The sequence below is a fragment of the Gadus macrocephalus genome, chromosome 1 (genome assembly GCF_031168955.1).
Source record: "Gadus macrocephalus chromosome 1, ASM3116895v1".
In the NCBI taxonomy this organism is placed as follows: Eukaryota; Metazoa; Chordata; class Actinopteri; order Gadiformes; family Gadidae; genus Gadus; species Gadus macrocephalus.
In genome coordinates, this window is record NC_082382.1 from 16,224,067 (window position 1) to 16,249,718 (window position 25,652).

The following is a 25,652-nucleotide window of genomic DNA, read 5'->3' on the forward strand; positions in this document are numbered from 1 at the left end:
TGCGAATCGAGACGTATTTGAGGTGACGTGTCTTCCAATGGCTTCCGAAATTGATGTCAAGGAAAAAAAATGCATTCAAAACATAACACTGTTGTCTGAAGAGCAAACAGACGATGTTAAATAATAAAGAAACACGTGTATTTGACATTTGACGGCTCAAAAATGATAAAAGACACAGGGTCACGGCACCAATTCAGTTTTGTGAACCTTTCTTGCACATAAAGAAATGCTAAGTGTGATCTGATATATTGTTCTGAAGTAGCTCTTCGTTATTCACGTCTCCATTCGTCTCTGCTAATCTCCTTTGGCATCCTGACTAAAGCTCCACACCGCTGCCTGGGATGCTGCAGCCGCGGTGCAGGGCTGTATCAAAGCGTTGCATAATGCTAATCTTTTGATTTGCCAAGTCGAAGGTTAGCCATGCCGCTCTCGCTGGTTCTCAGCGTGTTTCCGTATCCCGACTGTTCAGAAATAATCATAATAACAGAGACTGAAAAATCACACACAACTGCCAATTTATTCTTTCGCAGTAATTTAATCATATGCCGCCCCGGGCCAGGAGTTTAAAGCAAACACTCCGAGTGCTGAAACTATTCTATTTGACGGCGTTTGATTGTTTGCAAAGCTGTGTGCAGTATGTTTGCAGTGTGTGTTTGTGTGCTCGCAGTCTGTGTGTGTGTGTGTGTGTGTGTGTGTGTGTTTCCTTTTGGTAGTGGAAAGTTTGTATGTATCTCGTGCTTGGCAACAAACATTTAATTTAAGAGGGACGTGAAGACAATCATGGATTAAATGAGGCCAGAAATCAACCGGTGTCCTTGTCTCATTAAACGCACACCATGCCCGCCACCTCATGAATACGGCCGTCGCACAGCCGTGTCCTGTGTCAGCCGTTACCACACGGACGACAAAACAGCTCTTTCAAGTCTCTGCACGTGGTTTTATATAGATAAGTGTTTATACGTGAAAACTATTCCCATGAGCGCCAATGTTTGCCTCTGGGGTCAGATGGTACCATCATTTCCTCTTTGTCATTCATGTTGAGCGAACAATAGGGTTATTATTCGCTCAGTTTGCCAAGGCAATAGCACATGAGCTTTGAGCGTTGAGCCCAGGAAGACTAGCGAACTGCTATTGCATAAGCTAATGGTGATCCTTTAATAAAACTAAATTAAACAAAACAATCTACATCAGGACCGCTTTTTACATATTGAAACCCTGTGATTTTTTTGGCTCGAATTTGAACCATTAACTTCCCCAGTTTTGTCAGCTGGAAAAAAACATTTTAAGAAATATAAGTTGATATTTTGGGTGTATGATGTAAAACCCCTCTAAGAGCAATATTTCAATGATATGGAGACATAAAAAAAAAAAAAATTAGTGCTGTCAAGCTATTAAAATATTTAATCGCGATTAAAATATTTAATCGCGATTAATCACATTAATGTCATAGCTAACTCACGATTAATCACACATTTTTTTCTATGCTAAATATCCCCTGATTTCTTTGTCCCATTAATTGTTCTCATTTTAATGCTCTTATCAACATGGAGAAGTGCATCGGCTTGCCTTGTGCAAATGTTTTTTTATTGATAACAACATTGGCAGATACTGATCAAAACAGGACGATACAAAAAAAAAAGCCTATAGTGCAATTAAACGATGAACATACAAACATACTGCCTTGAACATAAAAGAAAATAATAATAAATTTGCGTCAATCGCGCGATAAAAAAATTAACGCCGTTAAAATTGGTTTGCGGTAACGCCGCTAATAACGCGTTTAACTGACAGCACTAAAAATAATACAAGAAAAAACCACGCAACGGGTGTTCATCATAACAGAGGCTGTTACTCACATAAGCTCTAGCCTTGCAAGCTTAGAGCGCTCAAAGCGGAATTCTGCTGAGCAACAGGCCATGGCAGTTTGATTTAGTAAGCAACGCATCTGTTACAATTAATCTCAAATCAGCCTGAAGTTGCTGCCTGACAGCTCCGTCAACACCACCTCCGACTGCATTAAATCAAGGTGTAAATCCTTCTGCTGATCACTTTGAAGCCTGACAGTCAGTCTCCCTGCCTCTGGCCACGCACATGACATTATCTGATCTGCCGAGCATGACAGGCAGCAGAAGTAAGTGAAAAGGCTTCTCGCGTGCACTCAAGGCTACGATGCGAAAACATCCTCAAAAGGACATTAAAAATAACCTTTCCTATGCCCTCTCGACAACAGCTAATGTTGCCGAGGCCACTTGTGTTCTTTAAATCCATGCAGAGTTCAAGGCTGAAGTTCCTGTGGCCCGTAGCATGTTTGGCTAACTTCATTACTGCTGGTCTGCCAAATAATAGCCTGTCTCTCCCCTCCAGTCAGAGCCAATGCTATTGCGTTTCGTTTGCCTTTGAATGCACTTGCATTGGTAAGCATGGCGGTGGGGTTAGGGTGTTAGACTGCCAGGCTAAGTAGTGGGATTGATCCGAACTCCCCGCATTTTGCCCTGCAGGTAGACTGCAGGGCAAAATGCATAACTCCGTCCTGATTGACATGTATCTGAATTCAGTGGAAGTCGCTTTGGATTAAACCAGCTGCTAAATTATTCCGTCCCTCAATGTAGGCTGTAGTGGCTGGACGGCAGCGTGAATGTATAAGGGTTTTTTATACAATAGCACCAAATAAATCTCATTAGAATAAACGGTCAGTTGATATGAATCATTTTGTAGCACCACAAACACTTCAACCATAACAATAAGGGCCAATTATTCATGGTGCTCATCTATCAACCTGAACATCATGGTTCCAACAACCCTTCCCTTCACAAACACACACACACACACTCTAATGGTACACATTGCGAGCAGCACACACTCACTTACGCACAATCTCATGCTGTCAAGTGTCATTTGTGCTTTACAAAAGTTAGTACTCCACTCACTGCTCCCTGCCTGTTTCCACTGGCAGCTCCACCAGCATCGCTCTACCCACTAAACAGACCCGGCCAGCCGCTTAGACCGAGGGAGGGAATTCTTGGAAACTGAGGAACTATTATAAGAAATATAATGGATAGAAATGTGTGCCTTGTTGTATTGATAGGCCACTTTTGCATTCCTATCTTCAACTATTGACTATAATAATCCAACCAAACCATGCAATCTATGCCAATGGTATTCACTGTATTCAGAGAATTATAAAGAAAAAGTGATTTCAATGGAGATTCTGCTCCATCAAAACTTAATGGGCAGTCCACCGTATAAAGGATTAAATATGTAACAGTGTCCTGAAGTCAATTCCTAACATGTATTTGACTTCAATCTTTATTTCGGAGCGCAGACCAGAGCTTGCCAGCGACCCTGCTGGAATCTCCTCAGAATTCACTCAGGCAATCAGAGAGAAATCCTTTGATATATCTAAGTATTGTCTCCTCACCTAAGCAGTACATAGATCATTAGAGTCATGTCCGGAAAGTCTGCCATAACAGGATTAAGAATATGTGGGTTTAAGGAATACTTTTATTCCCCGGTTGAGTGATTACGAGACAGAGAGCAAATTAGGGAGAGTCAAAGCTCGGAACATGTGATCCCTTTCCCCAGAACGCAAATCAAAGGCCAACATGCTGTAGGAGACACATGATAATTGCAATTGCAAAACAAAGTTATCTTCACACACACACACACACACACACACACACACACACACACACACACACACACACACACACACACACACACACACACACACACACACACACACAGAAATGTTTTGTGTGTCTCCAATCCTTAATCTATCCAACCGCAATGATTTCTTATCTCCGGGGCCAGGCCCTGGTGTCTTCAGACCACACGCTACGGCTGCACCCCCTGACCGAGACCCCGCTGACGGTAACCGATCTCCACCTCCACAAGCCTCTCTCACGCTTTGGCAAGGAAATTAAAGCCAATAGAACGCTGTTTCGCTCTGCCTGGAGTGTTTTATTTATGTTATACGTTTTGAAAAATGTAGTTATTCAAGGCTCGGGAGCTGGGTAGCAGAGTTCTAACAAGAGAGACATGATGGAGCGCCCACTTCACAACATGTGGGTGGCCTGTTCGATCACTGGTCAGGCTTACTTGTATATCAAATATGTGAATTAAGAGAAAAAGAAAGGATGGATTCATTACAACTGATGAGAGTAACAATAACTGTGTAAAGATAATAATAAATATCCCTGTTGTAGTTATGGCTGTATGTAAACAATTCTGTTACCCCCCCCGATATTCTGGTTGTCAAATCTTGACAACTGCATGCGACGAACGAAACTTGACCAACCCAAATCAATCCTAGGGATTTTGCGCCCTCTGCTGGTTAAATATTCTTACTGTAATAAGACGGTAATAACGCAAACAAAAAAATGGTGGCCATGTAAAAACGATATAGATATCCATTACACATCTATGCGTAATGGATAATACACAAATACTTGGATTTCACAGTGACTTGGTGACTTTAGAGATCCTTTTAGTTTCCTAGTTTCCTTTAGTAATTCAGTTAGATTTTTCATTTTTCATTTTATGTTTTGGGTTTTCTTCTATACTTTCAATATTTTCAAAATGAAGAAGACCATTGGTTGATTATCTGTTGGTATTGACTGGGGAAGGGGCACTCATTAATGAAAAACTCCAGAGTGTATTAAAATCCCAAATGAATCCTCGCTGACCACTTCAGCAACTATAAAAACCCACAACATCATTAAGTGTGCAGACAAACACACTTAAGGGAGGAGATACGTTTAAAGATTCTCCGGGGAAGCTGAAAGTCAAAACAACGCCCGCTCCCATCCAGCTGCTGGACTGAAGCCGAGACTCAGTCGGCAGCACGGCCACGGTTTAGGGACAGAGGCGAGATCTCCCCTGGACTGCCTGCCCCTCGATTGGGGGAACATAAAAGGCATTCAGGGGCTAAAGAGAGAGGCTGGTGCATATCAGTTCAAGGCCTCTCCTCTGGTTGTCAGCGCACGATGACATATGCTCTGACAGCACGTCCGAGTACAAACAAGCTCCCCTTTCATCGGGTAAAAGACCTGACAGTCCCCCAACGACTTGGCAAGCACCAGAAGGATAGATCACACTCTGCTAAGCCCAGGATGAACCCCCCAAGGTCTACTGGAGCTGGATGCCAGACCTTTGGTAGATGCTTGCAGACAAGAGTGTTTATAATTAAGCTAGTATACCATATACAAACACTTTACACTTAACAATAAGAGTATACTAATTAATGATTTCTCATGATTAACAAAGGCATTAATAAGCATTAATGAACAGTTTATTAACAGTTAACCAATGGTCTAGTTTTCATTTAATAATGGTATTCATGTTCACTAAGGTATTCATTCATACATAATTGAATATGGTTAACCCTAACATTACACCTAACCCTATCCCAAGCTAATGCTATAAATAATGCTTGATTCTGAATGAACTCATGTTAGTTAATGGATAATTGCTTTACCCTTTTAGAACAGAGTAACCAAATATTATTAATTACCAGATATAATAATTATATCAAATAGTCTTACTATTTGTATCTCCTTGTCAGCACACATGGGGTTTGGCAGTTGAGGTTGAAAAAAGATTGCAGTAGGTAAATTAGTCAACACCGTTCATTTATTATACAAATCTCTATTATAACTCTGTACTGCTCACGGAGCTCATAAGAAACGATACAAGATCACATAGATAAGAGTGACCAATAAATAGAAAAGATAAATACAGTCAGAAATAAACAATTACTCCCTCACCAATCATTCATTCATTTTGGAATTTCACATTGTTCATTAAAATAAGACAATAATTTCCTGCCACAGACACTTGGGCAGGAAACACAACCTTTCCAGGACACAAGAAGCACACAAATGAATCTGTCCAAAAAAAAAGTATAACATTTTGGTGTACCATAATAGGGTACATGGCGAAAGTGCAACAGGATGTAAGGGTAACCGGGGCGCACCTGGACCCTGGTTACCAGAGCAACCACCTGGTTACCAGAGCAACCACCTGGTTACCAGAGCAACCACCTGGTTACCAGAGCAACCACCTGGTTACCAGAGCAACCACCTGGTTACCAGAGCAACCACCTGGTTACCAGAGCAACCACCTGCTCCCCCTCGATCGGTTACAATGGACTACTCACTTGAATTTCCCGCTCCCAACATGGAAATTAAAGCAAAGCGTTTTATTCCTTTGCCACAATCTTATGAACATGGTTTCAAAGAAAAGAAGTTATGAAACGGGAGAATGTTAGCAGCATTCCCGTATCCTACTTTGATGAACTTCTGAAGATGAACTTCAAAGTGGAATGTAAAAAAAGGACATGCATAGAGTGGAATAGCATAAGAAAGTGTGCAGCAGCGCAAAACATTATGGGAGAGGAGATGCACTAGTATTGCTTATGTGGAGAACATCCCTCTCTGAGGTTCCCCCTCGATTCCATTAAGAACTCTCCTTCGATTTAGTTAAAAAGCAAAAAAATAAACTCAACAATCACAGCGGGTCCATTCTAGAACCATCAACTACAATGTCTAACTGTTTGGGAAAACCAAAAAAATAAAACGCGTAAACGCCCTTTTTCTAATGAAGTAACTCTCCGTCGAGAGTTCAAACTGACCGTTTATCGAGACTCACCGATCACACAACCACCATTTTCTCCCCCCCTTTAGTTCAGATAGACACCCCGTAAATTCCCATTGAACCAAATAAGGCTCACACAGTCGCATATAACCCATTACAGTCCCCTGAAATGTGTGATTTGTGTGTTTTGTGTTACAGTAACTCGGCTTCGTCGTTGTCGTCTTCGGATCCAGAGGGCCCTTGTCTGACCTCCTCGTACCACTTGTTAGTGAGAGTCTTCATCTGGATACGGCCGTGCAACAGATCCTAGGGGACACACACACACACACACACACACACACACACGGTGATGCAGGTGCATGTGGAACACACTCGTACGCGCAGCACCGCGGATTCTGGGTTTATGCAGCTCTAAGAGCCGTAGGGGTTTGAAACTAAAGACCAGGACGTTTATAAAAAGCAGAGTCATTAAAAGCAGAGTCATGCTTCTAACAATAGCTATGGATATTTGAATCAGATCCTATAGGTATAACAGTTGTGATTATTTGAACAATAGGTTGACAAACAAACAATTATTAATTGAAACGTTTTAAAAAGTAAACCAAAATTCCCCTCGCATCTAAGCTTCCCCTCACTGCCTGCTGTGGCAGACAACAAACCAATTTACACTCTTATCTCTCCCCCAATAGCTCCAAGGCCACGCCTCCAGCCCAACCAATGAGCTTCCTTCACCAGAACAGCAAGCAGGGTCCCAGAGGGGGGTTGACCCCAATCTCCACCAATGGCATAGCAGGGGGCTCAACCCCGGGGGGGCGGCTCATTGGAAAGGCCCATTAACAGTATTGTATGGCATTCTCCCCACGTAGACACAGAAGCCCCTACCCACCACCTACTGTATGGCATTCTCCCCACGTAGACACAGAAGCCCCTACCCACCCCCACCACCACCACCTACCTCCTGGGTGAGTCTGCGCGTGAAGAAGGGGTTGAGGTACTTTGCGTCCAGCCACATGAAGCCCTTCAGATCCTGTCTCAGGTAGATGTGCGTCTCGTACTCCTCCTCCGTCAGCTCCGAGATGTGCTCCGACTCCAACGCGTTGCCCTGATTGGACGGGGAGGGAGAGGAGGAAAAACAAAGGAGAGGGGCAATCAGAGAACACGGGGAAAAGAGGAAAAGGCAAGGGATACAGAGGCGGGGCGGGAGAAGAGAGAGGGATAGATGCATGTTTAATGGTGCAATGGTGGGCTTTGAAGATGAAGGAGTTCACACAAAGCGCACTGATAGTAAAGACTACGTGATTAAAGACTGGGCACAGTGTCACTGGCGTTTCATGCGGTTCAATCTGGATCCTTAAGAACCCAAGTAGCTGTGAAGCTCGTAGATGACCAGAGCCTTTCGGTTTTCCTCTAGCGGTTCTGCCTACAGTACCAGTGACATACTTGAGTTTGAAAAGTTTTTGCACTTTGTGCACTGCAGATCTAATAGAACGAGAGTGACCGTCACCCCCCCAGACCCACAAACACCTAATTCAGAACCCTTCACTTCCACTCGGTGTTGTGGATGAGTTGATCGAAGCCGACACGTTCTGGTGGCTTAAGGGCCAAGCCCACAGCACTAGTGTGTGTGTGAGTGAGCATGTGTGTGAGAGTGTGTGTGAGAGTGTGCGTGCGTGCGTGCCTGCGGCTGTGTATGGCTGTGTGCGTGCGTGCGTGCGTGCGTGCGTGCGTGCGCGCCTGCGGCTGGGTGAGCCCCCACATCGCCCACTGAACCTCCGTTCCTCACCATCTTCTCCGTCTTGCTGAGGGTCACGTCCTTCTTGCTCTTCCTGCGTGTCTTGTTCTCCTCGATGTCCATCAAGCGGATAAGAGGCATGGTGCCGCCCCCAAGGATCAGGATGGTGAAGAGGACGATGATGATGGTGGTGGTCCCGATCAACTGGCGCTTCTCCAAAGGCTCCAGGCCCAGGTGGAGGCTCAGGGCGTAAGGGATGGCCCCGCGAAGACCTGCGGTATGAGACGACAATAAGACGAGCGGCCATGGTGGTGCAATGCGCCATTGAAAAGGTTGGAGGCTGACGTCATGTGACAAAGCACGTACAGGGTCCTTCGTCGTGGACCTGTTTAAAGACATGCACAACTCGGGCTGCCCCTTAAATCGCATCTTAATTAAAAAAAATTGATTTCGGGGTGATGCAATTAAGAATCGTGAAGGTCACATTTGCATTTTAAAAAAAAATCGAAAATGGAAAGCAGTTGCTTTGTTCAAATAGTTTTTTTCATAAACCTTCGGCACATAAGAATATTAACTGAATATTACCCCAATGAATAATAAACAGTCACAATAGCGGGGCGAAATAGTCGCCATGATGGTTTTTGTCCTACTGGCTCACCGCTGAACCACATGATGAACATCATCTTAGGACTGATCTTGGTTTCCCTGAAGAAGTTGAGCAGGAAGGACAGAGGGAAGATGTTCACGGCTCGCCCAAGAAGCACCAGGAACTTGGGGAGAGAAGGTTTGGTCTCAGTCACACTCAGGGTCACACAGAGTTAAGGGAACAACGTTTAAGGTGGGGGAATGTAGCATGTGGCGGGGGTCCTCACTATGCACCAGATGACGAAGGAGAATTCAAAGTTATGCGGGAAGCTGAAGATGGAGAGCCCGAGGAACGCGAACACGCACGTCTCTGTAGGCGGGGAGAAAACAAAGACAATTTGGTAGAAAATAAGCATTATTCAGCCATTTTTCTCAAGAAGAGGTACTTGCAAAAGGAAGGATTGCAGAAAACAATCAAACGAATTAGGTAAATCTTCCCAACGAATGACATGTTTCTCACTCAACTAAGTATTTGCATGATCCCTTTAATGTTCAGGTTCCCCCCAGACAGCAGGGGACACCAGGGTGACTCACCACACATGAAGGCCACGGAGCGCAGGGTCTGCTGCATCAGGATCTGGGTGACCGGGGACAGGTTGTGATGCGTGTAGTGAGACATGACGATCCCAGAGAACAGGATGGACATGATGCCTGCGGCCAGGGCAAAAAAGACATGAACAGAGAACCCCAAAAATGCTCAGTTCTCTCAGGAACGGCATCGGTTTAGTCGTTGATCACATGGGTGTTACCCACCCGATAGTTTGATGCCTTCTGCCAGGCCGTAGGGAAGGTAAGCGAAAATTATCATCACGGCAAACTCCAGGGAAGGAGTCTTCCTGAGGTCAAAGTGTTTGAGACACTGGTCCACAAGTTAAGGTGTCAAACCATGGGTGCTGATCACAGCAATTAGACACACAATGATTATCTATCCGTTTCAGGTGCAGTGAAAAGGTTTGAAAATGGTGGGCCGTAATAAATTTTCTAAGCACATAACAATCTTTTTTATAGTATGACTAGATGTCATGGCAAGCACTTTCAGTTGCCTCACTAGTTCAGTTGAGACTTTAATATACAACATTTCTCCTGTAATATTGGAGTTTCTTAATATCTTAAAGACTTGGATGCCAAACCCTCACTCTATATAAAACATCAAGATGACCTGATTTACCATTTGGCAAGGGAAAATCCGCCGCCACCACACACACACACACACACACACACACACACACACACACACACACACACACACACACACACACACACACACACACACACACACACACACACACACACACACACACACACACACACACACACACACACACACACACAGTATGGATACAAAGGCAGAGATGAGTCCTGTCAGAGTGCCCAGGGCAGCGGAACCAAAGAACATCTTGAGGAAGTAGCCCAGCGCCTGCACAAACGTCTGCCAGCCCGAAACCGTGGCGTTGTTGGACTGGGAGAAGAAACCTTCGGCTGTACTGCGAAAAGATAAACACAGGCACACGTAAGGAGAAAAGTGACACCTGAGACGTACAGAGAAAGTGCCTTCATTCACCACGAGGGCACCTTTATGCACTTGTTGCTGCAATACAGTGGTCTGCCTCTAGATGGAGTGGTAGCCGAGGCCTTTGTCCTCGTCCGCTGTGTCAACCCTGTTTCGAGGACAACCGAGCTGACCACATAATCACACAAAGGTTAACCTTTTGTCGGCTAGCCCTGCGCGGATCACGTGACTGACGTGGCCAGGTAAGGAGAGACGTCTTACGGTGAGGCCAGGTGTCCTGGAAGGCCAGTGGAAATTAGGCGATTACAGCTGACAAAGTGCCAGGGTGCATGTGAATGAGCCGGCCTTTTAATAATTCATCTCCGTTTGTCCTTCAGGTGTGGGACACCTGAGGGGTTGATCACATTAGGGCAGGTGTGAAGAAGACAGGGTGGGAGAAAAAACGGACAGGATGACAGGTGACACACAAAAAAACATCAGACCCGCCCGGTCTCTGTCCAAACGTGTTTCTCGGGAGTGTATTGCAATCATGTAGCGAAAATATTTTCTTGATTAAAACCTGTCAAAAGTGCCATGAATGAATGTGCCTAACCCCGTGAAACAGATAGTGGGCCGGTAAGACGGTATGCCGTGTCGCAACACATCGGAACACGGCCTAGGGTCGGACGTGACTAGAGTTCCGGAAAGCAACATCCGAGATAACGACGAGATGCAATCCGATTTGGTGGTGAACATTTAGTGCGGGTGAGGAACGCCTGCTGGTGTCGTCAGCGTCACGCCTGCTGGTGTCGTCAGCGTCACGCGTGATTCATCGCCCGCTCCTCTCCCTTGTAAGACGCTGTCACTCACGGGAATGTGCTAGCGGGAATGATGGAAAGAGAGAAGATGACAAATAAAGACAGAGATACAGGAGACGATAAGCTACATAGAAGAGCGGGAGACAGAAAGAAAGAGGAGAGAAAGAAGGAGAGATAGTTAAATGGCACATTTCCACCGGAGGGCTCCAGACTAACTTTTTCCTTGGGTGCACTGGTGCGCCTACATTTTTAATTTGGGTGCACCTGCACCAGCACGTATTTATGGTGCACCCAAGTTGTGAGTTGTTGAGGGGGGGGGGGGGGGGGGGGTGTGAGGTCCATGGGAACACCCACAAATGGTGACGAAATGATCGGAGGGGCAGGAAGCTGCGCACGCCGATATAAGTAGCCGATCTCCGGGTAGACTCGCTGAAAAGCTGCTCCCGACCAGGTTTGGTTGCGAGCGTAAGTCACCATTGTGATACAGCGACGCTTAAAGAGATCGACTTTCATGGTACAGCTAACCCAGGCTTTCAGCTCAACATACCTCGCTAACCCTCTAATCGAGCTTCGTAGTACAGGCCCCTGGATTGGGCTTCGCAGGTTTGTTTACCGGCGTTGCTATTGTTACCGGTCTTGCGTGTTCCAATGGTTTATTAGGAATCTAATAAATCGCTGTCTAATCAATACTTCATTCACTGCCTCTTCCGTGGTCATTACAATATTATGAATAGACTGCTCTGTAAAAAAAAAATATTATACCAGATACATTTTCAGTCGCACCGGTGCACCCAAATAAAATATTTGGTCGCACTACCCTGAATTCTAGGCGCATGTGCGCCCAAATTAGGCGCACTCTGGAGCCCTGGTGCGGGTCGGTTCAGTCTGCAAAGGTGCGGCACGGATCGCGTTTCCACCGCCAAAAGACTTGGAGACTGAATCGAGTCATTAAAATTATGTGCGTTTTAGGCAGTGGGATAATTCTGAATTCTGATTGCAGGGATAAATTTCAATGAGTCTTGAGGAGAAGGGTCAGAGGGTGTATTTTCGTTTACTGATTTGAAACACAGCAGAAGCATTGACTTGAATTCTTGATTCAGAACAATCTTCCATGGATCACTTTGGAATAAAAATTAAGTGCTCATATTTTTGATGTAAGAATGTACGTAGACGGGATGGTCAACTGAACACAAATTTATCTAAAATAACATTGAACATACAACAGTACTAACTGCTTGCCTCTTACTCTCTGTCTGGGAACGTCAGCATGGGCAGTGGACGGTAAACACTGAATGCAGATATGGGCGCAGCTCCAAACTTGTTTTGGATATTATGGGTGTCAATTCAGGGCCAACTGCCCAATTTCAGAATGCGTAATCAACTCATGTGAGAGTTGAGTTGAACAAATATCAAAGCTCATTTACATCTCGACGTAGACAATGTCGACAAATAACCTGGGGCTTCACAAGTAGAGTAGGTAAAGAAGGGGTAGGAAGAGGAGAAGAAGGTGAAGACGGAGTCAGAAGAGGATGAGGAGGCGTAGGTGAAGAAGGAGGAGGGTGAAGAAGAGGCGTTAAGGTGGAGGAGGGAGAAGAAGGAGGAAAGAGGAGGAGGAGGAAGAAGAGGAGGAAGGTGGAGGAGGAGGAAGGAGGCTGAGGCGAGGCCTACTTGGTGAGGACGATGGACACAGCGTCGTTGAGGATGCTCTCGCCGAACACCAGCATGTTGAGCACTGGGTCCACATTCAGGGCGTTGAAGATGGCGATGGTGGCAACAGGATCCACGGCGGAGATCAGCGACCCGAAGGCAAAGCTACGGCGGACACAGACAAAAGACAGAAGGACTTTGCTGTGGTGTAGGCTTTTAGTGAAACATCAAAGAGACTTGGCAAAAGGATGTACACTATACTCATATGTATATGTATATTTTCTGGATTCAGCAGTCCTACTATGTTATAGCAGAACTACTGGGTGGTGACGAAACTGAAAGGGGCGGAGTGGCCAGTCTACATTGAATTAACTTTTTTCATTTAATATGTGCTCGTCCTGTATGCCAATTTAAAGCACTAACAGATTCTAGCCTTCAGCAACATGATAGGTCAAATATTAATAAAAAAAAGGGAAATAACCCGATTTGAGCCTGTCAGCTACATATATTATTAAATACTAATTAGGAAACTTTCCAGGAACCATCTACCAGCACAATACATGCCAGTAAAGGCCACCGCAGCTTCTCCTACACTGTCTGTTGCAATCCGGAGGACTGGTTATAATTAAACAATTACGTCAGTTGTCGTGATTGGCAGTTTACTTGCTTATGATTCATGAAACATGGGTGCGTCTTCAACATTCAAAAGCCAGTATGGTCATCATGTTGCCCCATAAAAACTCACCTGTCCGTCATGCTCATCTTGTAGATCACGTCGGCCTTGGAGAGAAATTAATGGGGGGGGGGTTGGTTGAGTTCCACATAGACACCATCACAGAGAAGCACAGACACAGCTATGGTGCAAAGACATCTCATAAAGAATTATTCTCAAAGAAAAACAAAACTGCATATCTAAAAGGGCCGATTGACACTGAAACAGACACTGGAAACGCCTGTTAAATCGTTGCTTTGTATTGGGGAAGTGTGTTTCCGCTGCACTGGAGGGGGGCCAGCTGGCCTACGGCGAAATGATCAGACAAAATTTGGAGCTGAGTGAGAGGGTGAGTGGGTGAGAGGGTAGGGTGAGTGAGAGGGTAGGGTGAGTGGGTGAGAGGGATGCCATCTACAAACTTGCTCCATGCTGAACTAGCAGGTGAGTGAGTGACTGTGTTTGAATACGTACGGTAAATGCCTCAGGCAAACGTGACACACAAACAGTGGTAAAAGGAACTTTGGAGGAACGCACCCCGACCTAGTGACACTCCCAGGGGTTAATGCGTGAATCACAACCACGCCTGATGATATCCCACTTCTAAACGATAAAATACATGCTGCCCACACACCTGTCCAAGGAAGTAGATGCCTCCTCCAACAATGAAGGCAGAAATCGCTGTGCCGATCACAGCAAAGAGGCAGATGGAGCCAATGTTCTGAAAGAAGTTGCCCTGGACAAACATGAACGTGTTATCATACATCAAACATTACTAATAACTACTAACACATTACTATTCATATCTTATTATACTAAAAGTTGATCTCTTGGAGCTCTTTTGAAATTAACCAGACAAATGGGGGAATGGATGTTGGAAGTTAGCATGGCACATTTAGATGATCGTTTTTTAATGGCTCCATCAGTATTAATACCACATGTCTTATAAAAACTTGGAAAAACAATGAAATCCAATAAAAGTACTCTACTCCAATCAAAGTGCTCTGTATTTCTATATGAATAGCAAGGCCATGGGTTATCATCTGAACTCATCTGAACATCCGGCCGGCCAGTGAGTGCAGGCCGGAAAAGCACTGCTGGCCTGGCTCTTTCCTGTTAAATAACAAAACTAGGTCTAGCTGCAGAGCAAAGGGTTGTACTATTACTTGCACACTTTATCTGATTTTTTAACCCAGGATTGGACTGAAAGTGTTGTTTCATTAAACTCTGGCTCTATATTCTGGCTGAGTCAGTATTTACAAGGAAGGAACTGGACTGTCCATTTTTAAATGGGTGAACCATTCGGGTGAAGCGCTCACGTCATGTACTCAGAGACACAGAGGAACACTAGTCCGGCTTACAGATACTCGATAAACGCAAGGCAAAATGATAACCCTAGCAACAACAGGAATAAGTGTTCACCGAGGGGGTTCTATGAAAGGAATTCAAATCATGAACAGATGACAGCGATACACAATGAGATGAGCCGTATCTGTGTGTTCCCTTCAGCGGCTCGCTGTGCTCTCAGGTTAAGAACAGGTGGAGTCACTCGGTCGGATGCAAAACTGGTCAATCGAGCTCCATAGGAAATGAAAAAATGGTTTCTGCAGTCGGGGAGACCAGGAAGTAGGTCACGTCAACAAGAGGTCAAAGAAAATTGTTCATAAACGAGTTGTTTTTGAAAAATACAGGAAAAACCCGACTTGCAGCACAGTGCACAAAAGGCTCCAGCGGCTCAGTCAGCGCACCGCCGCACACTGCTAGGAAACAAGATTTAAACACACCTTATGCAAGGAGTATCCCGACTCAAAGATGATTGGCGGCAGGAGCAGGAGGAAGAACATGTTGGGTCTGAACATTTCCTCTTCCTTTTAAAAGACAAAGAGACAAAAGGAGCATGGGGTTAGGCCTGGCACACCTGTACAACAGAACCAGGTGCATCGCACAGTCTGAAAGGACCAAGCTAATGCTTGGGGATGAATGGTCGGACACAAGGGCCATATATATATGTGCTTTAAATATATTTGATTTAAAGCACAATTAATTCCATAACTTTAGGTTGCTCAGGGTTAATGGCATTAAGAGGTCAGAGAACACACCATTATGTTTTAAATTGCCCTTAAAATGAGGAGCACATGTTTCTATTTAAGTGGTTGAACTTATTTTCAATAGATTGTAGTGTAAGAATAACAACTATAAGCACACCATGTTCAGTAGATTAGAAGAAACCTCAAATGACACGCGTGCATGCACACGCACACGCAGCAAATAATGCAATCATTGTTGGTTCTCAGCTAAAGGGACTGGCGTAGGCATCATGTGTCACTGCATTACACTCATGCTGCGAGTGTATCTGTCCATGCAGATGGATCATGTGGTGCGTTACGCCGCAAGTGAAATCTCTTGTGCTTTTTGGACCATTAATGGCGGATGCTAAAATAAATGTGGGTAGGATGCGGGTGTTGATGCGTGACCTCCCCTGTGATGTACTGTGGATGCAAACAGGAGACTCTGTGGGGGCTTCCTCCCATACGGTTTTAGTTCCTTGTTTTGCTGCATGCGTCAGGGCTGGTTGTTCATGTGAATGGGGAAGCAAGGGGGTGTGGCTCCTGCTCTGTCAGCATAGGGGCGTATGGGGATTCAGGGCAGGGCGAAGAACGTCAAAACAGCTTTGTTTCAAATATTTATGTCTTATAATTAATTTTTAACAAAATATGACAGAGAAATATAACATTTTACAATCAAAATCCACATAAAATGTGTTCACAAGGATAGTTCATGAATTATGTCAATTTCTGGCATCAATGTTTTCCTTGTAAAACCAAACGTTACATTGATCGAAGGTATAGCCAGAGTCGCCGATGCCATGAGTAAAGGTAAAGTACACAATGTTGGAAATGCTCAAACTCAAATTAATAATCAGTATCTGCCGGTATCTGCCGGATTTAAACAAAATGTTCTTCCTAAATGCCCTGTTTAGTGTAAGGAAGGAAAACCTCAGGTTGCATGACCATTTAATCGGCTGTGACATTTGATTCACTATTTATGACATGCCAAATAGGTGAGTGCGAGTAAGCAGAATATTGTAGTGATGGGGTTACACAGTTTAACCTTACAACTACAGTATAATGTTTCAGTGTCTTGTAGGAGTTAGGTGCGATTGTTCAGTGTTGTTCACTTGTTGGTTATTATTCCTATTTAGGTTGTTGTGAAGTTAAGCACTGAACCAGAATTGACAGCAATGTTTTGGTTGTCAAGGCCGGTTCATCTTCAGTAAGTCTAAACCTCGCAGTCTTGCTGACGACTCAAAAGACTCTGCACGTACCATTGTGTCTTACCAGGTCGCCATAGCATAATCAGTGGGCATCAAACTAGATTCAAAGCCCATTGTTCTGATAGTTGCACAGATAACGTCAAAGACCACTCGTACTTTCACAGGGTTTTATCTAAACGGTGTCAGGGCAAGGAAGAGTTTTTTTAAATGCCTAAATGAGGTGGACAGACACAAGGTGAAGGATGGAAAACGTTGAGGAAATGAACATTGGCTTTTAACAATTGAAATTTAAAAATTGTCAAATAAGACTAAACAGACTCATAGCCTTAACTGTACGCGGACCACTCATGCTTAGTGTCATGCGAAAAGCCCCGTTCTGAGCCAGGAAAAACACTGCATGAGGGGAAAGTACCCGAGACACTTTTGGGTTATCACTTTCCTACCTGACATTTAGCGCTGAAGCCCTAGGTGAAGTGAAAGGGCAGCGTTGTATATGCACGATGCGCAGAGAGACTGGAGAACAGACGTGGTCGTTAGAGAGCCGGCCATGCATGCAGCACAGCTCTCGACAGACACAGATGCACTCCTGCACGCATCCCTGCACATGTTTAACAGGCACATGCTTAGCAATGTGTATTTGCACCGACACATGAATAAACGCACAGCGTTCGGCCAACAGAAGGGTCGTTTTGAGTGCCTTAAAAGGAGGTCGGAGAAGTGACACGATGTAAAGCAGTGTCGAGTCGATTCATGTTTGAACCCCCGCCTGACTATTCCCTGGCGACGATTATGAATTATTTCATGAGCATGAACATCAGGTATCGCTCCGGGTAACCAGTGAAGACCAACGTAGCACATGAACGAGCAAGGATGCACACAAGGAAAACAATGTGTATAGCTGATGCTGCTCAATACCAGCCAGAATACATAAATAAAACACATTGAAAAAAATGTAATAAAAACCAAAACTACATTGTGTTCACTCAGTTGGGGTTTTATTGTGTGTTTGTTGTTAGGGGGGATGGGACCAAAATGAGGAGAATGCATGTCGGAGAGAAACGTTGATGGAGACAGCCCAGGAGTACAGGCTCCCTGCAGCCCCTGTGCAGCTGCTGACACACAGCAGTGACATAACTGCTTGGGAGAAAGCCCCCTGAAACCACAATTAAAATCACTCTCCCCAGCCCCCCCCTGTTTGTGTGTGTGTGTGTGTGTGTGTGTGTGTGTGTGTGTGTGTGTGTGTGTGTGTGTGTGTGTGTGTGTGTGTGTGTGTGTGTGTGTGTGTGTGTGTGTGTGTGTGTGTGTCTAACTGTTTATTGGGCACAGGGGGATTTTTTAAAAACCTTTCGCTTCTCCGTTGCGCCTGAACAGATACAGGAATACCAGAGGGGTATGATGGGCTCCGCAGAAGCAGTACACAGGCACAAACACACATCTTTAATCAGTCATGAGCACAAAGATGTGTGGGGGGACGGGGACGTATAGCCTATGTTTATGTTTCAGAGAGGTGGGAGTGGAGCCGAGAGAGTGATTTGGCAGCAAATTAGAGTGAAACGGGGCGTTTGGCAGAGAGAGCTCCCTCATGACAGGATGTGGTCGCTGAGGAATTTTGTGTGGACTGTGTGGCTAGCCCTGGAACGTTCTCCACATCTGTAGAGTGGGCCGACCAAAGGCTAGCAGCACCAGATGAAGACCCAAGGATATATACGGGTGGGCGAGAGGCTGAGTGAGAGGGTGAGTGGGTGAGAGGGTAGGGTGAGTGAGAGGGTAGGGTGAGTGGGTGAGAGGGTAGGGTGAGTGAGTGGGTGAGAGGGTAGGGTGAGTGAGAGGGTTGCCATCTACAAACTTGCTCCATGCTGAACTAGCAGGTGAGTGAGTGACTGTGTTTGAGTACGTACGGTAAACGCCTCAGGCAAACGTGACACACAAACAGTGGTAAAAGGGTTTGTGGTGGGAAAGGATAATATTGACAGAATCTCTCTGAACAGTTTACACTCCTCTTTGTTCCCAGGAGCCTTCCAATAACACTATCAGTTTTTGTAGGGGTCGCAATCATGCATAACACTTTGACATGGTTTACACACTGCCAACCGTCACGATTGATATGCATACCGCGATGGGACTGACCCATTTACGGTAAATAAGAGGTGAAATTAATTAGATAAGTGTACGGTTGCGGTGCCAGTTCCCAAGTCAGAGCCAACCATCACTAGAGACACCTGGGCGTAAGTACGCCCCAATAAACCAGCACGTACCCTGGTGGTGGACGGGTAAATCAGGGGGGGGGGGGGGAACCCGACTCTGGTTACTGGGAGAGCTTCCTCCCATGACTCAGCAACAGCCAGGAGCCCCCAGAGCCGCCGGGACAATGGGGCCCCTGTGTGAAGGAAACAACTACATACCCTCCCCATCTCTCTATTGCTCACTTGCCGTCTCGCTGACTGGCAGAGAACAAGGAATGTTAATCAAAGGCTGTGAGAATCAGGAGGGAAAAAAAATAAATAGAGGAGGCCTCACATGCAGAACAAGAAGCGCGCTGGAAGGGTAGACGTTGTTTCACTATGGAGAGGTAAACTATGGACAAAAGCTTGGGGCCCGGGACCAACTATATAAAGTCATGGCTGGATAAACAATGATATTTTGGTAGATTATGATGCTATCCAAACAAGGTTTACAAGGATTTGCAAGCTAAATCTCAATCGAGATATCTAAAACAGGCCCGACCACACCTTATTCTGACCAGGAACTGTGGATTAGGCAAACCACACAGCTCCCCAGAATGAAGCAAAACTAAGTCAGCAAAACTACTAGGGGTGTTGCGATTCACCGATACAAATCGGTAGCCGGTTGGATTAACACAGATGCGACAACATCGATACGTCGGCCTCTGAATCGATTTCAAATGACCAAGAATCGGTTGATGCACAGATTTAAACGTTGCAAATCGGTTGAGTGAAGCTTTAGCCTGATATCAACACAGCACTGTAAACTCAAACACTCCGATTCCATACGGATCCGAAAATTGGAATTCAAGGAAGTGGGCGGATCCGTGTGTGTATTTGTGGATGTTTGCGCGTGCGCCTACGTCTGCGTCTCACAAGCAGGTAACAACCATCCAGAGTTGTGAGAAGGGGAATATTGACAAAAGCTTCGCTACTTGTAATTGGGTAGGACAGCAAGTAGTTCTAAAATGATAAATCTGTATTCCATTTTTTTCCCATGCCATAAAGAAACAAATATAAAAACCTAAGATTCCATGATCCCTATACCATATACATATTTGAAAGTAGGCAATGGCTCTTTTATTCCGAGCGATCTGATTGGTCAAAAAAGTTGATTCACTGGTCGGAAAAGTACATTTTTTTTGAGAGATCGCTCTAAAAAAATAAAATAATCTACCAATCAAAGCGCTCGCAATAATTTGTTATTTTGGACCAATCACATCACTTGCAAAAATTACTTATTTTTCTACCGATCAGATCGATCGACAAAGAAAAGATATTCAGACCAATCAAATAGTTCCATATTAAATTGTATCGTCCCTGAATCGTATTGTAGCGCATGTTTCTAGATATGTATCGGACCGTCCTATAATGGAGAGATGCACACTCTTAAAAACGACCATACCTTCCAATTGGCCAGTTCCTTAAACTCTATTATTTTGATGAAGCCTCCCATTAGGATTCCTAGAAAACAGGAAAGGACAAGAAAAAGGACATTTATTAACATTTATTCAGCTGTAACAAAGCACTCACAATGAACTTCGAATTAATGAATGAGGTGTTATTTACAAGCTACTTTTTATATGCAATAAATTACAATTAAGAACCAAGGTTGTTACAGTTGACTTAACTACATTCAACAACAAGGTATTAACTGCTGTGGGCTAGGTATTAAGCAATCCTTTTACCTAGAACACCATTCTCGATTTACCTAGAAACACTTCCTCAATTTACGTCAAACAAATGGGGTTTAAGACAGGTCACAGAAAACACTCAACAATCTCCCCTGACATTCCAGCGTTATTTAGAAAGAATTTTAACAAAAGAATGGGGTAGAGCCCTATCAACATAGGGGCAGAGCTGAAAGCCCATTGGTGCGTTCGAAACTTCTGGTCGTATTGTCCCTCTAGATTAGGGACCAAATACAGAAGAGCTTTTGTCGCCCCTGGGTTGAAAGCAAGGTATTTAGCTCTATCTCGTTACACAACTCATTAGAAATTAAAATACTTCGAAACGGAGGCTGTTACACACAAGGGGCATGTCATGGGCCTGAAATAAAACACCAGAGAGAACCAATCTGTGTCTTAGAAGGTTCGAAGCTTCACAAGCCCCGCCGACATGGAGGTGGGCTTAGAGAGAATGAGCAGGATGTCAGAGAGAGACAGAGGGAGGTAGACAAGAGGAATGGCGGTCGCTGCTGGATTGTAATAAGCCGTGTGGTTATCTCTCTTTAGCAGTGGTCCTCTCTTCTATGCTGGACGCGAGGAGCCCTGCCTGGGATACATCGTGCCGGACAGGCTGAAGGAAGGGGAAAGGGGGACTGGTGGGGTCAGGGCCAAGGCCTGGCTGTGGGTTCGAGTGATCGTCACTTTTCATGCAGAAGTTGCTCGAAGTTGCTCATAAACAAAGAGGAAACTAAATAAATTACCCCAGAAGACATGGCCATAAGATGACCAAAAGCGAAAGAGGGAGAAACAATGAAAAAGTCAATTTGAATCATGTTAAACACAAGACCTGCATTCTTTTTTTGCCAGCCTATATATTGCGGCGATGGAAGTGCTGGTGGTTTACAGCGGCACGGGCCCAGTTCACAGTCGGCTTCAACACGCGTCTCAAGACTATCGATCTCTCGTGGACAGCCTTAAGTGTGTCAGTTCACACCTGCCATTAGAATGCGTCTCAACATGCATATCGAGGAAGAAGAAGAGGCAGAAGAAGAATAAAAATAAATCATAACAAAACAGACCAAGTCGGTTCATTGGCATATCAAAATTCCCAAGATGGTTGACCCACGGTAATCTATCTCCATGGGCTTTTGAAATGTTTAGACGTGGGGGACAAAGTCGGCTTAAGGATCTGATTATTTGGATTTACTAAATATGACGGTGTTGGCATGCAAATGACCACATACTTCTGTTTAAGCAGCGGCTGTCAGTTGAGCAGGCTGTCTGTCAATGTGGCAACGGGTACATTTGCTTAAACACTGCTAAAATAATGAAATTTGGAAAAAAAAAAAAGCATTTTGTACTTAGAGCTGTCTACTCGTGATCGGCTCACCCAAGATGGGAATAGGGCCATAGGTCGGACCCAAAATGGACCAAATGCTTTTCAACGATAAACAGGGAGGAGGGAAATTAATGTTAAATAAGGGAACTGCTCATACCAGTTCTGTAAGAAAGCACAATGGTCGCAATGTCAACTATATTAAATATGACCCTGTCTCATTGAGAGTTCATCCAAAGTGTATTAATAAGGTCAGTCGGTCAGTGTGTTGTGTGCGTGTGTGTGTGTGCGTGCGTGATGTCAAGATTAATACTTACCAATTGAAACAACGGCCACACTCTCTGGCAGGAAATTTAGCTTGAATTTAATAAGCAGATGCACCAATATGATGCAGATACCTACAAAACAAGAATGCAAACCATTGCATTACGATACTATGAAATGTTAGAAAGCTCTTTTCTGCTTTAGTATCTACTAAGAGCTACACAATGAATGACAATTGTGTTTTGTTTGTTTTCTCCATCGTTACCAGATATCCATGGGTGTCAAGTTGTGAAGACAGCTTGAAATGCAGATGAATAACCTGCATTTAGCTGCATAACCGTACGTCCACACCAGGAGCGACCAAAGCGTCAAAGACGCTTTGGTCGCTCACAAAGTTTCGCTGCGAATATTTCTAGGCTATCTATCTATCTAGACTATTTAATCAAGAATTATTCACCTCAGGCTCCGTGAATAGTGGGGAATAGAGGGATAAAAGACAAGAGATATATTGTCATTTATCCCTCGTCTTGTCGATTAGTTTGTTTATGTGACGATTTCAAAAACTTTTTGGGTTTTGTTTAAAGCATGCTACACGCGATTGGTTGGTTAGATTGGTGGCATGGAAAGCAAATGAAAATGATTCCCGCTTAAATACGAACGTTCTAGATGTATAAATACTCCCGCTTATCATCACTTGGTATCCAAACCACTATGGCGTTTCGATCTCTGAACTGAAAAAGGGTTGGGTCGTAGGCTACAACACCGGGTGCCCAGTTACAGCCGCGATTAATACTTCAGCCGACATTTTGTTCAGTGAGTGAATAAAGGTAGGTAGGAACCAAAGTGCCTGCCGGTGTTCCCTGGGATCCACGCAAGCGAAGAGCGTCTACATTCCGATTGGCGGTCAGTGTTTGGCCGCTGAAGCACGTCATAGTCATTTGCATAAAGTTAAAACGTTTTCAACTTTTTTTTGACGCTCTGGTCGCTCAACTTTGGCCGCTGGTAGCGTTGGTCGCTTTGGTCGCTTTGGTCGCTCTTGCCCATAGAAAGTGAATGACTTCCGCCGATTTGGTCGCTCAATTCGCTTCTGGTGTGGACGTACAGTAAGGGTTCACTCCTCCAAATAAGTACTAGGTTACTATTTAGTAAAACTTAGTATAGTATCATAATAAAGCGAAAGAGTTCAGGCAGTACATTAAAGAGATAGATTAGATTAGGTATAAAGTTAGAAAGGCTGATGGGTTGGCATTATTCTAGGCTGGGCTCGGGATACAAGATTGGTAAAGTTCTGGGTAATTAAACAGGTGTGTGTGGGCAGCCCCTCTTATTCTGCTCTACTTAGTGGCCAGGTGTTAAGGGATATGTTTATTGTGTCTGTTTGGGTTCCTCTCAAACTCGACCTCCGCTGGCACAGCATGGGAGAGTACCTACACCCTAAAACCCCAACAGGCCAAATCAGTCATGTTTGCTCGTATCCCCAACTCTGAACTTGACACTACCCAAAGCTTGTGGTCATATGTGAGGGATGCTGTCGTGTTTATCCACTGGTTAATGGAGAACTCTGTCATGTGGCTCGGCTTCCTCTGCTTTACCACTCTGATGTGTGCGGTGCCATATTAGTGCTCCAGCCTGCCTGAGTGCAGCACCCACAGTAAGCAGTAGTTTTATTGTGGTTTCAAGGGTTTTAAAACGTCACTGTGTCCAGAGAAAATGGTGGTCCTGTTGCTTTGGTAAGCAGGAGTATCATATTCCAATAAAACAGTATGTTGTATTGTATAGTAAGCAAGTAAGTAAGTAAGTAAAGTAATAATGATGAACTCTGCTGACCAAATCAACAGGAGACAAGTGGTTCAATACTATACACAATGTATTGGTTACTTTACTGCACCAAATATTTGGTGGGTCAAGGTGATAAAGTGCACCATGACTTTCAGCTATTGAGTTGACTCTCGCAGAGAGAGTTTAACAATGCATATCAACAACAGCCTGTTCAAGAGGCTTGTATACTACTCACCAATTACCAGCAGACTAAAGAATATAGTCATTCCACTGGACTGTTCCTCCTCTTGGGCCTTCACCCCGGTCTGCACGGGCAACATGTTCTTAGGGGTTGGGGGTCGAGCAGGCGTCGTGGGCCGGGTGGGCAGTGCTTCCAAATGCTGGGTTCCATCGCTGTTATTATATGTGTAATTAGACTTGCTGTAAAGGGGACATGTGTTAGGATTTGTATTGAAGTCACCACCTCCGATGTAAACAGTAGCTGCTAGTTGCTACATGATAACTATTTCTTAAAGATCTGAAAGCAGATCAGACTATCGGCCAATGTTATAAGATACTCGGTTATACATTAGCTATCAATGGTCATGCTGGCTGTTAACGACTATGACAATGGTATTCTATCAGATACGTCAATAGTTAAACTTTCCGTACTGTGGATCGCTTAAATCCTGTATTGTTTCCTCATGGAGAATGTCATTTTCCAGTTCTTCTCTCGTTTCAAGTGTTTCCTGCAGGTCCGAAGGGTCTTCTCTCTGAACTCCATCCAGGAGACATACGCGTGGATTTAGAGACAGTAGCAAAAGCAATACTAAACTATTAAAGTGGGAATCATGCATCCTTAAATTAACGTGTTAAAACAAAATATGTGCTAGTTATATTTTGCATGAGACTTCAAATTCCATTTCGACCAGTCAGTGTAGTCGTGTTTCTTTAGTCAAAACAAATACTTCCTGGTTACGATTTGTGGGGGTTGTAGTCCTACATTATATGAGCCGTATATACAGAATCAATAAATCATATATAAGTGCCCATACAATGATGGTTACAATTATTCATTAACTTACTAACTTTCAGTTAGTAATTATGAATTTAATTCTCGCAACATAGTTACACGTATATTTCGGGGACCCGTAATACCTATTTTAGTGGTTCATTACCCAGAGCTCCCTATAATACCTTCAAATAGACCCATTGCTTTGTGGGTAACGTAGTTTCTAGTTTTCCTTTTAATTGCCCGCAGCAGAGATGTATAGAAAAATGGTTTTCACTGCAAGGGTATTTATTTTGTGGACTACTTTCCACATTTCCACACCTCCATACATAATGATACATGCATCACGTGCATTGTGAAAACATCCCATTCATAAAGCTATGAGACAAAATACGTCAAGTATACAGTAATTTGTGATTTGGATAGAATCTCACAGCTATCTATCTGCTGACCTCAAACACACACACCGACACACCGACACACAC

At 44.3% G+C, this 25,652-nt stretch overlaps 1 protein-coding gene across 4 annotated transcripts; it reads right to left on the minus strand.

The window, feature by feature from the left end:
* Nucleotides 1-5,609: 5,609 nt before the first annotated feature.
* slc9a8 (solute carrier family 9 member 8) lies at nt 5,610-25,137 on the minus strand. Of its 4 annotated transcripts, none has more exons than XR_009525301.1 (17): nt 24,828-25,137; nt 24,412-24,596; nt 22,451-22,531; nt 20,536-20,594; nt 15,419-15,502; nt 14,269-14,370; nt 13,671-13,705; nt 12,947-13,090; nt 10,314-10,455; nt 9,725-9,830; nt 9,506-9,622; nt 9,199-9,281; nt 8,985-9,096; nt 8,378-8,598; nt 7,550-7,696; nt 6,082-6,900; nt 5,610-5,981 (listed from the first exon to the last, which is right to left on the minus strand). XR_009525301.1 is itself a non-coding variant. In XM_060049471.1 (16 exons), the coding sequence occupies exons 1-16, from the start codon at nt 25,010-25,012 to the stop codon at nt 6,787-6,789; spliced, it is 1,917 nt and encodes a 638-aa protein (XP_059905454.1). In that variant the 5' UTR covers nt 25,013-25,137; the 3' UTR covers nt 5,610-6,786. The 4 variants fall into 4 exon arrangements, 1 of the variants encoding a protein (XP_059905454.1); XR_009525303.1 differs by having other exon boundaries at nt 6,062-6,900; XR_009525302.1 differs by having other exon boundaries at nt 6,042-6,900.
* Nucleotides 25,138-25,652: the final 515 nt, after the last annotated feature.

What these genes read in the sequence shown, in the direction of transcription:
- slc9a8 (XM_060049471.1), bottom strand. Translation starts at nt 25,012, where the DNA reads ATGCATGATTCCCACTTTAATAGTTTAGTATTGCTTTTGCTACTGTCT. An exon ending in TGTGGCCGTTGTTTCAATTG is followed by an intron (nt 20,595 to 22,450) that starts GTAAGTATTAAT and finishes CCTGTTTTCTAG; the next exon opens with GAATCCTAATGGGAGGCTTC. An exon ending in CCTTCGTCATCTGGTGCATA is followed by an intron (nt 9,097 to 9,198) that starts GTGAGGACCCCC and finishes TCTCTCCCCAAG; the next exon opens with TTCCTGGTGCTTCTTGGGCG.